Genomic DNA, 15,990 nt, shown 5'->3' on the forward strand with positions numbered 1-15,990 from the left:
TTCAGGTTAATATCCCTTGTTAGGAACATCTGTCAAAATGCAGCAAATGCACTGCAACACAAAAATCTCCTGGAATCATTGCCCATTTCTTAGTGCAATTAAGCATAGCAGTGGTGCATTACTGTATGCTTATTTCTCAGTTGTGTGTGATTCCAAGTTGTTAGTGATCTGGATATGTCAGTTTTTTTCAGACAGTTTTACAAGGGATCCAGGGGGGAAAAGCAAGGATTGGCTTATTCAGTTCCTGGAATATGTCAAGGTGCTTTGTGCCTGTTAAAAGTTAAGAGTTGAATAGTTTGGTGGGGAATCTTTCCCACCTCTCGGTGGACTAACTTTAGGGAAGAAACATCCTCTCGCTTGCTGCTGTTGTATAAAACCTTTTGATGTGAACATTAATGACTTAATAGGATTTTATTTGGTATCTTTCAAAAGCACCTGGTTTGATTCTAAGGATATTAACAATGAACAGTTATAAAAATAAAAACTATTAGAAGTACTGTATCAGAACAGAATTAGAAAATAATTGTGCACGTTTGAAATAGTAGACATAGTATTTAGTTATTATTTAGACATTATTTAGATCCAATTTTGCTATATATGATAATTTGCAACCATACCCCATTTAATTGCTATAGTAAAATCATGGCAAAGTGGTGAAACCATTGAAAGCATAAGAAAGCATTGTAAAGCTCAGAGGAGTATGGTAAAGCATATTAAAAAAAAACATCCCAAATCTTGATAACTATGGTAAATGCATTGTATAATACTGACGAAAAAACGTGATACCCTGTACAACTACAGAACCTGCATGCACATTTACAGTGCTAACCGTTTCTAAGGGTTTGCTCCCTCGATGACAGTACTGAAAGGCCCACTATACAGTAGCTGTCGCAGAAGCTGAATTTACACGACAAAATTTGGGAGTCGTCAGGTCTGTGTCATAGCAATCCATTGCAATCTACTGACTTGACACTTTGTTTATTACCTGCTGTTCACTTAACCTCAAAATCACTCAAAAGAAGTAATGAAAGCTGTGTCAGTGTGCAGCTGTGCAATGAACTGTAATACTTTAGACATACCCTCTCCCAAATATAATCTGAAATTGGTTAAATTAGCCACCTGATACCTCCTAAGTGTTTAAAAAGCAGCTTGCGATTTTCCAGGTAATGCCTTCCTGCTTTGGGCTATGAAGCAACTTAATGTTGCTTTTTGTTTTTTCTCTGTTTTTATAAACATGTGTTAAACTGTGAACAAGCATGGCATGACATAAGTCTGTTAATACAGGGGAAGTCCAGTTGTGTGTGTGTGTGTGTTTGTGTGCCGGGTGCTTCAGAATTAAAAATGTGATGAATATGTTTATCTGTAACTTCTGTGCTCATCCATTAATAATGTCCATACTACTTCAATTCCCAGTGACTTTTGAATCACAAAAGCCGGTGTCTGTTTTCATCCATGAACAATTATGTTTGTCGACTCAGCTTGGGGATATGTATAAAAGCGCAGGTGTTATTTGCAACACATATTGCCTTCATTGTGTATAGGCATGCTTTTCCATTTGCGTCTCAACTGATTGATCCAAGATGAATCGTGCAGCTGTACCAAAACAGCATGATCCAAAACACCCTTTCATAGAGAAGAAGGTGCGGCACTCTCTTGAATGTGCAAGCCTCTCCCTGTCTCAAATTGAAATGCACACTTTCCATGTCATTAGCCTGGGTTTTCACAAACTCAGATGGCTGCTAATGCTCTGCATTGGAGGTAAAGCAATACAGCAGTTTTACTGCTTGTCTTTCATCGCTTACATTTTTGGGATCAAGTTTTTTGTTCTGGAAAATCTTTAAAAAAAAAAAAAAAAAAAGCAATGGATATTAAGAGGTCTGCTGTAAGTCTATATGTTTGGCTACTGTAATTGTGATGGGTTTCCTTAGTGCTGCATGAGTATTGTATTGGGTACAGTACAGCAGTGTAAGCATAGGCACTATGAAACCTCATAGAACTACAGCAACTAAACATAGTGTTATATATATATATATATATATATATATATATATATATATATATATATATATATATATATATATATATATATATATATATATAATGTGTGTGTGTGTGTGTGCACGCATTTGTTTATTTATTTGCAACCAACAATGCCACGCAGTGCTGAGCAGCTGATGCAATAGCTGCAGAACACTTGCCAGGCATTATCAGTCAGCTCTCTTTGGAGAAACATATTGATCGAATATTCTGGTCTGTCACTGGAGCCAGTGGGGGGCAGCTTGGTTTTAGGCAATCTGCCTGAAGTCCTCGGTTTACTGGGTGTACGATTTTGTATGTTTGCAACTAATCTTAGGCGAGACAATTGAATTACAACAGCTGTCTTAGGTGTTATATCTTTAATTTATATGTTGTCAGTAGAGCTATGATGCTGAATTGTTGACTTTAAAGGTATAAAATACAGTGCTGTAATTGGTTCAGCCAAGACCTAATCTAAGACTGTATTCACACTATCCCATGCTGTCAGGCAGTGAACAAAAACATTCAGTGGAATAATGCAATATACACACACACACACACACACACACACACACACACACACACAGTATCTGTTCTAATCCATATTGACTGCACGAAGTTTCACCTTATTTACACTTGGCATTCCATAACATTGTAAACCACTGTGTGTGTGTGTGTGTGTGTGTGTGTGTGTGTGTGTGTGTGTATATATATATTTATATATATATATACTGTTGCATTCATATTACAAACCCTTGGTTAATCTTCCAAGCCACCTCCATTATGCTAGTCCATTCCAGTATGGAATCTGTGATTATGAAACTCTGCCCTCCAGATTGAAACAGGCATGGTGCTTAAACTGTTCAATAAAATGTTCTTTCTTTTCTTTTTTAATAACCCAAATAAACTAAAAGAAAAGCTTCTAAATAAAAAGTTAAATCTGTAACACAGATAACAGAATTGACAAACTGTCAGAGATGGGTTTGCTAATGCTTCAGGTTTTTAGACTTTTGAATAGAAGACACTTGGGAATTCGTTCACACTTTTTTTCGCAGTTTACAGCATTCTTCTTTTTGTAATTGGCAATTGAATATGTATTTTTGTATCTGGTAGATGAGAGGAAATTACATGAAAAAGCAGATGTTATATTATTAATAAGCGTAATCACTGAATATCATTTGCACATAATGTGTTTCCTTTAACTTACTAATGATACAACATGTAATAATATTCCCTTATGGTCCATCTGTGCAATTGAGATGGTTAACAGCCAGGTAATACTCTCAATCTCTATTGAGAGAACGAAGAGAAAAGCAGTGTGGAGGATGTTTGCACTCCTTCTTGCTAATGTGAATGCAAATCAGACTGAGCTGAGGCTTCAAATATCACAAAACTGGTACATTTCTATACATTCAATTACATTTACTTAGAGTCTTTTATTAAGATGCTTGGTGGAACTTGAGGCAACCAAGTGAAGGTACATTCAACTGATTTGCCAGTTGATCCGTATTAAAATGATTACAGTGCTCTCTCCTTATAAGGTGTACCTTTTAAACCACGGAGTCAGTAATAAGATGATATGGTCATGACTCCCATCTACCCCATAATGCCATTACACTAATACTTGCACTGTCTCCAACCTATGGCTCCAGACTACAGTGTTAAAAATGGGGAACACTTTATTATTATTATTATTATTTATTATTATTATTATTATTATTATTATTATGTTAAATAATACAAAACTAGGGTATTTTTGTAATTTTAGTCAAGTAGACAGTTTCTATGAAATTTGCATTGATATCTGTGTGTTTAAGAGATGGATACGGATTTTTATAAATAATACTGCTGGTGTTTATTAATATGGAAGAAGCACATCTTTACGTCATTTCATTACATCAATGTGGTTTCCTCATGAGAGTTGTATTTACTGTCACATGTTTATTATCAGAGTATAGACCGCAGGCCAGACAGCATCGCAACTGTTGTAGGCACTGCTATCATTTTATAAAAAAGCATAACCTGGTTAGAGACTGAAAGAGCAGTCACAACACCATGTGTATATTTGCCAGTATGTCCTAGGCTTGAGGCTTTGTAGTTGTTGAGTTTGTTTTTCCCTCTTTTAGTTGTACGTATAATGAGTGAGTGAAGAGCAAGCAATTTTATCCTAGTATCTTTTCACAAATTTATTATCTACTGGAGTTTGATGGCTGGTACTATTCCTACTGACCATACAAAGCAAACCAAAAAAGATACTATTAAATTCCTGATTCAATATAGCTGCAATGAGCATGTCAGACAGGCAACCTAAGTTTGTATGTTTACAGTAATTTCATGCATGAAACTGTGAATCAGATTTTGATGGGTTTCTTCTCTCTCTCTCTCTCTCTCTCTCTCTCTCTCTCTCTCTCTCTCTCTCTCTCCAGGTAGATTAATAAAGGCACTGACAAACTCATCTTTTTGGCACTCAATTATCCAAATTCTGTACGTGATGACAGGCAGTGTAGAGTGGAGAAAAATCGAAAATTTCTCCCCTGCTCTATTCACGAAACATTTAATTAAACATTAAATATGATCCCAGCTAACCTTTTTGGGCATATGGCCATGGTGTAATGAGGAGTTCTCTCTCTCTCTCTCTCTCTCTCTCTCTCTCTCTCTCTCTCTCTCTCTCTCTCTCTCTCTCTCTCTCTCTCAAGACTAATTTAGCCCCTGATATTGACTGGTTGTAATGCGAGGGGTGCTGTTCATCTTGTGTTGCAGGTGCTGGGGCGTTGTTGTGATTGAACTATAAACATGGTTACGAATAAGAGATGGGGAGCCTCCTAAGTTATTCTAGTGACAAGAACATGATATAGTGAAATGAGACCCTCTGGAATAGCAGAGTAATACACGCAGGCGGGTTGTCAGCAGCAGCATTTGTCTGCGGCAGAAATCAGCCTAGTGGACAGAGGTAGTGCACTGAATAAATGCAATCTGCGGTGTAATGCACAAACAGTTGTACTTAAAAAAGACATTTAACACAACTTGTGTGTTGTACAAGCGTCATCTTAACTTTAGAATCTAAATGCTGCCATCCTAAAACTGGCACACCTGTCCAATCTCGGGCGCTCTCCTCTGTGTTTTCACTGTATTTTAGTAATACTAATAAATCACCCTTGGGAAAACACAGAGCTAATATAGAGTAAGGGTGTCAGTGTTTCAATCCACCAAAGGTTTCAGATGGGTTATAGTATTCTTTCTTTTTGCTAGTACAGGGAATGTATATACCATAGCTGAGAAGTTCCTGTGAGGAGGCATTTGCTTTAACAGCTCTGTTACCAAAAAACTAAAGTGCTTCCAATGGCATCATTAGCTGTGGCCTGTAGACTAAATTAAAGTCCTGAAGATGTCGCTACTTAAAGTTTTCTCTGAAATGTAGAAATCACGTAACTGTGGAAACTGTACAGAAGATATTAACAAATGTGTTGTTTTTTTTTGGTAGATTCTTGGTCTCTCAGACTGATACCAATAAAACAGGAATTCTCTTACATTTAAAGCACAGTGAAGCTGTTGGAACAAATGTACTGTAATTTCTGAGCCTAGCGAAACCTACTTTTTTTAATCTCTGAATTTAATTATAAAGCCTCCTGCTGATTTATAAATGAGATACCGTTGAAAGAAACTACAGTTTAATAACATGATTTAGCGATTACTCAAATATTCTCATTATATCTTGCTATGTGAACTTTAAATGCCATAGTATTATGGGCATCAAATACCTCTCCTCCAATTAATTTCAGAGCAGATTCTCCAAAGGATTAGCATAATCTTTGAATAAAACAATCTGAAAGTTCAGATTCCTTATGCACCCCAGTGGTGGGAGTGCATATGAACGGACACATTTGCTTCAACTGTTTTTATCTCAAACTCTTTTTGGCAAGCGACTTTATATTTTTTGTATTATAAATACTCCTCGACAGTCGATTCACTTTGGCTTGTGATCTAGGGTGGCTGCCCTATTTTTAACCACGTCTTAGTCACAAGGTTTTAACCTCTATTCACATCAACGATGGAGAGATTTTTTACACATACTTTTTACTTTTGCAATCCATTCAATCTGATGTGACGTTTCATTTCGATTGTTGCTCCCATTGATGTTTTATTTTGATTCACACACAAAAAAAAAAAATTCCCTTATTAACACATGTATTTTCCGCTTTGAAAGTCTATATTGAGATTTTTTTTTTTATGCGTTATCCACGCGACTCATATGTAAGATTTCTAACAAATTGCGCAGAAATAAAATTACAACATTGTTGTAAGAGATTGTGATTGTGTTGTGTAGAGATTGTAAACGACTACATTTCCATAACTGATTTGTGGCTAAAGACTTAAAAAACAAAACATGCAAATAAAGATGCCATTTCTGTATTTATTTATTTGCCACTTTATTACATAGGCCAAACAAACACAGCAGTCCTCACATGGGTAGTTTGTAACTTAGGCTTTTACAGCCCAGTCCTGCTTATTACAACCTAATAAATAAATGCAATAAATAAGAAAATATAACCTGTGTTGCCCCTGTAGGAAATGAATGGGGCATAACTTTAGTTTGCTAGCTCTAGTGTTGCAGTGGAGAAGAGCAAGAGCCCAAAACATTATTTTTTTTTTTTTTAGAGTAGCTCTTTAAAAAAAAAAAATTAAATCCCAAGTGCAAAACAACTGATGCTCTCGCTATAATGTCAAGTACTGTATAATTCAAACTGAATTGGAAAAAAAGTGCAAATGTAAAATCGTCTTTCACAAACAGAGGCCAGTAGGAGCAATGGTCACACAGCCATATTCATTCCCACGTAGTTAAATGTATTTCTTTGCACTATCATTGTGTGTGTGTGTAAGTGTATGAGTATTTTTACTAAATCACTACAGACTCTGCATATGTTTGTGTTCGGCGTTACTAATGTCACGCAGCATGTAATCCTGGACTTGATTCATAAATCATTTTTATCAACATCGCTATGATCCGTTGTCTGTTCACTGGTGTGGAAAAGCCTTTCCAACTCTCTGCCGGTCCCCTTGTCATGCTTGTCCTATTCCTGCATCTCATTTCTTCAGCCTGTGTTCTGCTGTCTGCTTCTTGATGACATGTCTTCTGGATGCTATCTAGTGGTAATGATCAGCCCTGTCCACTGGGTGTCTGCTTTTTCTGGGTCATGTCCAAACAATTTGCTGCACGTTTGAACTGTTTCACCTTTTTAGGTTTGCTGCCCATACATAATGACAACATTATACTGTGCATGCTTGATACTCCTCTGTTTAAATTTGTAATTAACACACTTAGAACGTGTTGCGTAGCAATTTTACAATTTATGGTAATTTTCATGAAGTAATCCCAAACGTATCACTACCTAAAACACAATTGGGCTTAATGGGTGCAAATATTTGCACTTCCCACATGCAGTAACTGTGAGGCTGGCACCGAACAATATCATGTTAATTAATTTAAAGGCAAAACATTTTTTGATAAATGTGTAATGTACTAAAGCATATGCAGTGTCTGATCACAGACTACCTAATATAAGGTAGTTCAATAATAGTGCTAATCAGGGTCATTGAAATCAGATTATGGTGTCTAATGCTGAGTGTCTGGAAAATGTCACTAGAGTAAGATTTTCAATTATTATACAATCACTGCTGTATTCTGATTGTCATACTGTAATATCCAAATATTCTTTGCTGTATGTGTTTTGAAGTTTGCCCTGCGGTGGGCATTGTAAGGTTTATAAGGAACCATTCAGTCATTCCATTCTCCATGCCCACTCCCTTGCCTTTGTTTCTAGTTAGAAAAATTAGGATGGTTTGTATCTTTATAACTTTTAACAATGTGACAAAATAAAGCGGCACTTATAAATGTCTCCTTTGTGGCCCACCTGCCAGATTTTCATGGTCCACGGTTTCGCACATTTCAAAGCAAAACTTCAATCGGAAATGCAAATGAAGTTGTAAAACTGTAGCATGCTGCTCTCTGGGAAATCCATCCGTTCACATCATGTGTTAGAGGTTAAAAAACACAAATTACTTCACGACGTCTCATTACTATGGTTAATTTTGTGCTCATGGGAAATGTAGACGAATCACATAATTTTAATCCTATCCTAATAAATGCTCTTTAGGTAGAGTTAATATAATTTTCATTAAAAATATTTGTGTCCACAGATTTCTGTATTCCACTTCATTTGCATATTTAATTCCATCATAATATTAGCATGGTTCATTATTGTGTTAATCTAAAGTTTCCTCTAACGTTTGTTAGGAGCTCGAGCTTTATTCATGAATTAACAAGAATGTTACTAATAGTGGAATATATATTTTTTAAATTCTGATTTCTCTCAAACCATTTAATCTCATATTTCAATAGACCTGTCAGCTCTCGTGAGCTCATTAGTTTCTGAATTAACTCCATATATGACAGGTCTGGTTACATTAGATTATTTTTCCTTTATTGGTACAGAGGCATTTTGGTTTATTCTCATAAAAAAAAAGCATACAGGAGCGAACCAATACTTATATACAGCAGATGTGTGTTCTGTTTTGTAATAATAATGTTATTACCTATATGGCATGTACCTCTTGATAGAAATGTAGTAGAAGTGTAATATATGTCTCTGGCATTCAGTCTAATGACAGAGTGACTGGTAAAACACCATGACCTGCAATGGCGTATCCTCTATGTAGACAGTGTATTTTATTATCTATCTAGCAGGTGTGAGAGAAAGTAGTGGGTATCACAAATCAATATACACTATGCAGACTGCATGTATATAACACATTTCTTTTGAACCTCGTAATGCTTATCTATTGTATCTTTTTCTTACAGCAAAGTGAAGGACCAGATGCAACAACTAGCAAAGGTAAGCAACTTTTTAAAAATCCATACCAGTCATGCACGGTGGACTCACTGATTTCCAACTGCAGTATTTCTGGAAAGAAAATGTGTCCATATTCCAGATCTGGGAAACCGTATTTTTCACAGTGAATCACGGTGCATACAACCCTGTTCAGGCCACTTAAGTTGTACACAGTGTGTGGACAACTTGAGTCAAGTGAGTGCAGTGAGTGGACTGCAATTCCAATAGAGTGCTTGTACATCACAGAAGAACATGTGAGGCAGTGGTAGTTCAGTGCCTTTATGGTGAAAGTTGTTTTGAACTCCCACACTGTTTTGCAATTGATCTTTATTCCAGCCCATTCATCATGCCACAGCAGTCTTAGTTTGATCGAAGTACTTGTCTTCTCCAACCATCCGCTTCCTTAGTTACAGATTGTGTGTCCTGTGACCAACTCAGAGAATTAGTACAGATCTCCCCAGGTGGAGTCGTATTACTAAATCTATAACACAGGACATGAACTAAGTGTTGTGGAAAAATCGACTTGCACTAAATCAAAGTAAAAAAAAAAAAAAAGGTCTGTAAAACTTTTGAACAGAATTAAAGGTTGTTTTGTTATACTACCGTATTTAGAAGTAAGGACATTCTATTTTTGTTGAAGCCTTGGTCATTACTCCTTTAACACCTGGGGGGGCTGCATGTCCCTTTTGTAACGCTTCATCTAACATAAGTTGATAGGGTTCTCTTTAAAAAGTTATCTGAGTTGCACAAGACTACCAAGCAGTGATTATAACCATATCTCGTATTGACTTTATGGCTAAGCAACATAGTATTACAAACTGTAACATTGGTACTTGCCTCAAAAATACAGGTAAACTAACTACATTAAATTATACTGTAGTTACAATAATCCTAACATGTACTACCGTACATGCCCATAACACACAAATCTGTGATTGAGGATGGAGCTCCATACATTAACATGTATAAAACAAAGTCAATTTTGGATCATATGATTTTATTGTTAGGTGACTATTAAAATAACGTAAGAAAGGTAAAATTACAATGCAGTGACGGCCTTAAACATACAGTACCTCAAAGGATTGTTTAGAGTAATGTAACTACATGAATGAAATCATTCCTGGTGGATCAGAATAGAATGGCGGTCTTCCATCTAGCCTTGTACTATTTCTGTAATTCATCAATAGAGGTGGGTGACTCTAGTCTAAATGTCGTAGTGTTACTGGCTTCTGTTTCTGTTGGTGTATGAAAGGCTGTCCAATCATCCTAGGCAAATAATAGTTGTTCTTTGCAATTCTTGAATAAGGTTTTTTTTTTTTTTTCAAGCTTTGTATGTTCTTTTCTTACCAGCACTGCTCAGGCTTTGGTTATATGATGTTTTGTTTGTTTATATCTGAAGTTGGTCACATTAATCAACATGCCCTAGTTTAGTCTTGGGCGTGATTGATTTACCGGTGCGGTTTCTATGAAGTTTGCATGGTACATGTAGCTACTACACAACAACAACAGCAAGCAATTTGTGGGATGATTTTAGTTGACACAGATCTAAAATAAATCTGTGACATTTAAAGGCTGTAGACGCATTTCAATATTTCACAAAGGTCATGCGTTTTATTTTCACCTGTTTGTAAGTACAGTAATTGGACAAATACCGTTGCAGCAGCTGTTTATTTTGTAGGTGCGGCATGTTATTCATCACTAAGCTATAGCCTAAAGTGTTTGGTTGTACAATATTACTGATATAAAATCTCTGACACCATAATGGTTCCATAAGGTTCTAATGGCTAGACTAAACTGTAGGGGTGCTTTAGGTTTTGTCTTTTCTAGACTATGACAAACACTATTTGCATTTATTTAAAGAGTCAACCGTTCCATATTAAATGATACCTGGATATGTACCGCTCTGTTGGATGCTTTTGCAAAACAAAATTACCATATATAGTCCCTGCCTCCATTAAATGGACATTCAGATTTTCATTCATTAATAGTGCACAATTCTGTGAGGGGAAATACGTTTAAGTGGAAGCATCATGCATTCCCAGTTGGGACATCCAAGAAAAAAAAAAAGTGTATCATTAATAAATGAAAATCCCTATATCCATTTAAAGTATTACATGGACTGATGAGGTTATAAAATGCCAAGCCATAAGTAAGCAAATTTCTTATCACAAGCTTTCTACAGGCTATTTTTAGTGTGTAGGAGTTTGTAGCGATCATTCGAAAAAAATTACTTGCCACTGCTTGCAACGCACCATTGGCTGCAAATCTCACTGACAGCAAGACTTTGAGCTACAATGTTGAGTTTGCAGGTTAATGCATTTAAAAAAAAGACAGTCTTAAAAGTGGTTTAATTTAATTATAAGCTTTAATTGAGATTCTAAAGTACACAATCCATCTAGATCAAGGCTATGTACTGCACATACAAGAGCTCCTAGTTTGTCAGCTTGCCCACACCAAATTGCTCAATACTAGATTAACACTGAAAGTTATGGTAATTGGGAAGTAAAAATATACATAATACTTACTTCAACAAGTGACAGATGTTAACATCCAACACGTTGGGACATTATTGAAAACCCTGCCTAAAGGGTCCAATTAACCGTGAATTTATTTGCACGTTATGCCCCCCCCCAAGCCCCTCCCCCAGTTTATACTCTCTGATCTTTGTGGTACTGTCCATGGTACAGATCTTTTGCAGTTGTCCATTTTAGATTAGTCGGAGTTCACAATGTCTTGCAGATCAAAGATCGCTCCGGTCTGTGACAAACTTGTCTTTCAAAACAAAAAGTTTTTAACACTTCCTGCACTGTGTTTTTGAAGCACAGGATGACAGGCTAACAAATGCAGTTGTGCAGTGATACATTCACAATGCATTTCGTATGAAACCATGCTTGCGATTACGATGTAATTACAGCGAAGTTAAGGGAGTAATGTAACGTGTGACCAACCCTAAAGTTGTTGGTTTTGCGATGGAGCATGTAGTGCACAAACCCATAATGACTTGCAGACGTACTTCAGTTGGCATTAATGATCATATTTGTCATGAGCAATTAAAACATTACATATATAAAATTTAGCACTGGTATAAAATGTTTACTCTAGTGGAAATGAGCTTTCGATCATTGAACAGTATGTTGGGGCAGTGTAGTATATTTTTTTGTTGGCATATAATCCAATGCTTTTGAAAGTTGCCAAATTTGACAGCAGTAGCCATTAACGTGGTCTCTTCTGAGCTGTGCTGGAGCAGCTGCAGAGCAAGCATTCCAACACTGCCCTGCCAATGTGCCATAAACACAGACCCAGTCCTAGTATACTGTATTACTGAACTAGTGAGTTCAGGCCCTGGTAAATATGTTTTTCTCTCCTCTATCTCCAACTACTACACCTACTGACACTTTACTTGTATTTAACATATTTATCTAGGTTAAATCAATCAAATCAAACCTATTATGCAGATTTTTCAAATGTAACATATACTGCCTGGTTCTTAAACAAGTGGCCTAAAACATAAATACAATACTGCAAAGAGATTTCAGTTTGTTTTTGAATTTGTTATCCATGTGCTCTGATCAGATCAGGGCAGGATTACTGTAGCAGTGGCCTGATTGCTCAAATTCCTGGTATCTGCTCATTTCAAAGACATACCCACACAAGGGGTCTTTTATTTTGAATTGCATATTTACTCTGCCACAAGGTGCAATGAAAGCTGGGACCCCTGGCATAATTGAGAAGCAGCCAGAGATGTCCCCATTGGCTCTGTGAGCACAGTTTTGAAATGAGGACGTTGGTCTACTAGGAATTGGGTTTGCAATCATCAACATTTTTTAGGGTGTCAGCTCAAACTCCCAAGGTGGGCTGGAATCAAAACAGCTGCCTAGAGGTGAAAAGCTGGCATTTGTAATGCCACCCTGACAAGCACCCTGCTTTTGAGCAGAGTGGCATTGTGATCTCATTTAGCTCATATAACATTCTCTTCTATCACCAAGGTTTTAAAAGGGCTTAGATGATCAGAATGTTATCCAGCCATGTTTTCAACGGCAGTTTGTCACTCTGTAAAGGACACAGGTTATTAGCATATCCCTGTGGGAAGTGACCATATGAATCAGACGCTGTCATGTCGGGTTATTTAATTCAGTAAACACACTCCTTTTTTTTTTTTAAGATTCATTACTTCTCCAGATATTCAAATAATATTGACATTTTGTGTAATTCTGACTCCAGTTCATGGTTTTAACAGCTCTAAGTAATTCCTGTAGCATCCCACAGCTTGAATGACAGCTCCATGATTTAACTTTGAATTGAAGTTTTGTTACAGATCAGAATTTCAATGTAAGTGAATGCGGACCCATCAGCTTAAAAAAGACTGCTTATCTTTGTAAAGAATATTCTTAGTGCAAAAAGTGTGTGAAAAGTGATATGATGGCCCTTTTCAAATAAATATACTCCATCGTCAAGCTTCAACATATGGGAATTTCAAAGCTTTGGTAGAGATACCAATAAACGTTATCTCTTTTTTATTTTTTGTTGTGTAGCTTACATTTCCCATTAAAATTGACACTCGACCAGCTGGAGCAGTTTTCTTTGACGTGTTCTATAAGATCAATGACTGATTTGATTTTACAGGATGACAAATTGCCCCCCACAAGGGCATGGCTCTGCTTCAGGCTAAAATGAGGTCATGAAAAAATACAGCGGCCCTTGTCTATTGTGACTTTTTCCGCCTTCAATAAACTGTAACAGAACTGTGTTCACAGCTGAACAGGCTCAGTCTGCAACAGGTTGAAGTGTCAGCTGTTAACAGGTTAAAGTTGAGTAAAAGTAGGTTGAACATATGGATGGTCACAATGTGACAAGCAATTACTGTGGGCAGGATAAGTTGCCAAGTTTTCAGCTTTAAAGCTGCTCAGTCCCATTTAATTTGTGAATTTCTTAAGTGTCTTTAGCATGTTTATCCCCATTTTGTATTCAATGCAGAGTCATGTATGTTGTAGACTCTGTTAACTGTTTTGCATACTTCAGCTTTGCTTCTGCTTTTTAATTGCTGATGTTGCTATAATATTGTGCTAACATTACTCCCACCAGCTTTCTAACGGATTGGTGATTTTACCTTTTTAATTGAGAAAAATGGTCTCAGTTGCTTCTTCATTTATTAAAAAAAAAATAAACTAAAACAAACATTATATATTTTTCCTTCCTAACAACTAGAATTTAATTAGCACAACTTAGAATGTGAATTGTATACTATTTTTAAATTACATTGAAATAACAAGAAACATAATTTTCATAATGCATTATAGACTACCTAGAGTTGTTATGAACTAGTTATTGTGAAATAAATCAGTTATTTCCATAACTATGAATAAATAAACAAAACTGTTCGATATATGTAAAAAAAAAAAAAAAAAACACGAAGACACTTTTTATTTATTTAGTATTTTCGTGTTCCTTCAAGTTTCCTGGATGTTAATGTAAAGATGCCCTGCTGGTCTGTTGGGACTAACACACTGGTGTACAAGCAGATAATGCTGCTTTCATGTTATATTGTGGGATTTGTAGAGTTTATATCTGGCAATATTTTCTGTTGTTTGAAATGTGTTTTCAGAGGTGCAATTCTGTGAGCTGATATATTTTTAAAGCCCAACTTCACTTGTAATATAACAACAAGAAATAACAACTAGATATCTTCAAGAGCCACCACATAGCTAACAGTTTTTCAATATTTATGTCTGCTTGTCAAGGGGGAACCATTCTGTTTTTGTCAGTGTCATCTTTTCCTTCACTGTGTGTGTGTGAGGGGGGGTTGTAACACATGAACCAGTGGCTGGAGTACAATGAATTTGTACGACGGTAGAGCGTTTTGGTACTTTGTTCTGCTCACTCACACCATATAGAGAGAGATCAGTTTAGACGACAGGAATATCACAAGAATCTCAATACTACTAGAGAGAGGCATGCATTGTTTTTCCAAATAAATACCCATGGCTGTCTTTAATCTAACTAATTGCATTTTATTCATATGCATTTTTCATTCTGTCATTAAATGGGGAGTTTTTCCTGCTCACAGAGACCTCTGAGTTAATTCCTCTTGCCAGCCCTGACCTATGTTGTGGCAATGATTTTCATGGCTGTTAATTGCATGTGACAGAAAGTTAAATATTTGCTGTAGAAAGCGATTCCTTTGTGGTCTCTGGCATGGTGATTTACTGGTAATTTAACCAGTGTGACACAGCGCTGTTTCACAGGACTGCGTTTGTTTCTCAGCAGTGTTTAGCAGGTAGCACCACCAGTTTTGGGAATATTGTTTTTAAGGAGAATTTAATTTAAATGTTTCTTGGATAGATTCTACAGTCCTACAGTTATTAAAATCAGGAGTCGCACCCAGTCACAGTACAAGGAGCTTGCAGGTGAATCTATCAGTCTACCATCCATTACATGCACCCACTTACTATAGTGTAATATATAATATAGGTGTCACTGTAAACAACACCAGCACACAGGTTACAAAGAAAGCAGGGATGTTTATGAGAGTGAAGGAACATTAGGATATTGTTGCCTCCAGCCAAAAGAAAGAGCCTGATTTTAGCAGGTGTATCCTCACTTGATATATTCTTTATTTAGGTACTACGGGTTCCAAAAAATTTTGGTTTGATTCTTGCAGCTCTTTAATTCTTAAGTTGTACCCGATTTTGTTTTTGTTCATTCCACAATAAACAAGTCGTAATGAAGTTATGAATCTGACCTATTATGTTGCGTATTCACATCAGGTCCTACATTAAGACCCACAGACCACTGTGAAGACCCCCGGGAGCTCAGGGCCACAGGCTTCTTGTTGATGGCTTTACCTGTATCCCTCTTTTAAACACAGTGCACTGCTATTATGGAGAATGTTTTGATTTGTTTTTCTCAAAATTAAATTCTAGTTTTTTTTTTGTTTTGTTTTTTCCTCAAAATTCCAATGAAGGATACTTCGAGTAAACATTCCGCAAATAACAGTATGCCGTAAAATGTGGAATAGGCTGTTAGAAGTATGTGCTGGCAACGTCTGACAATATTTATTCAAGCTGTTGGGTTGTTGCTTTTGACTTCT

The 15,990-nt window shown here is 36.5% G+C and overlaps 1 protein-coding gene across 1 annotated transcript in view; it reads left to right on the forward strand.

Annotated features, from left to right (window-relative positions):
* Positions 1-1,580: 1,580 nt before the first annotated feature.
* LOC121324875 (follistatin-related protein 5-like) overlaps positions 1,581-15,990 on the forward strand; it is a 101,925-nt gene continuing 87,515 nt past the window's right edge. Inside the window, exons 1-2 of the mRNA XM_041267080.1 lie at positions 1,581-1,640; positions 8,873-8,906. Coding sequence (XP_041123014.1) covers positions 1,581-1,640; positions 8,873-8,906 — 94 coding nt within the window. The remainder of the gene's footprint in view (positions 1,641-8,872; positions 8,907-15,990) is intronic.

The sequence above is a fragment of the Polyodon spathula genome, chromosome 12 (assembly GCF_017654505.1).
Source record: "Polyodon spathula isolate WHYD16114869_AA chromosome 12, ASM1765450v1, whole genome shotgun sequence".
Taxonomy (NCBI): domain Eukaryota; kingdom Metazoa; phylum Chordata; class Actinopteri; order Acipenseriformes; family Polyodontidae; genus Polyodon; species Polyodon spathula.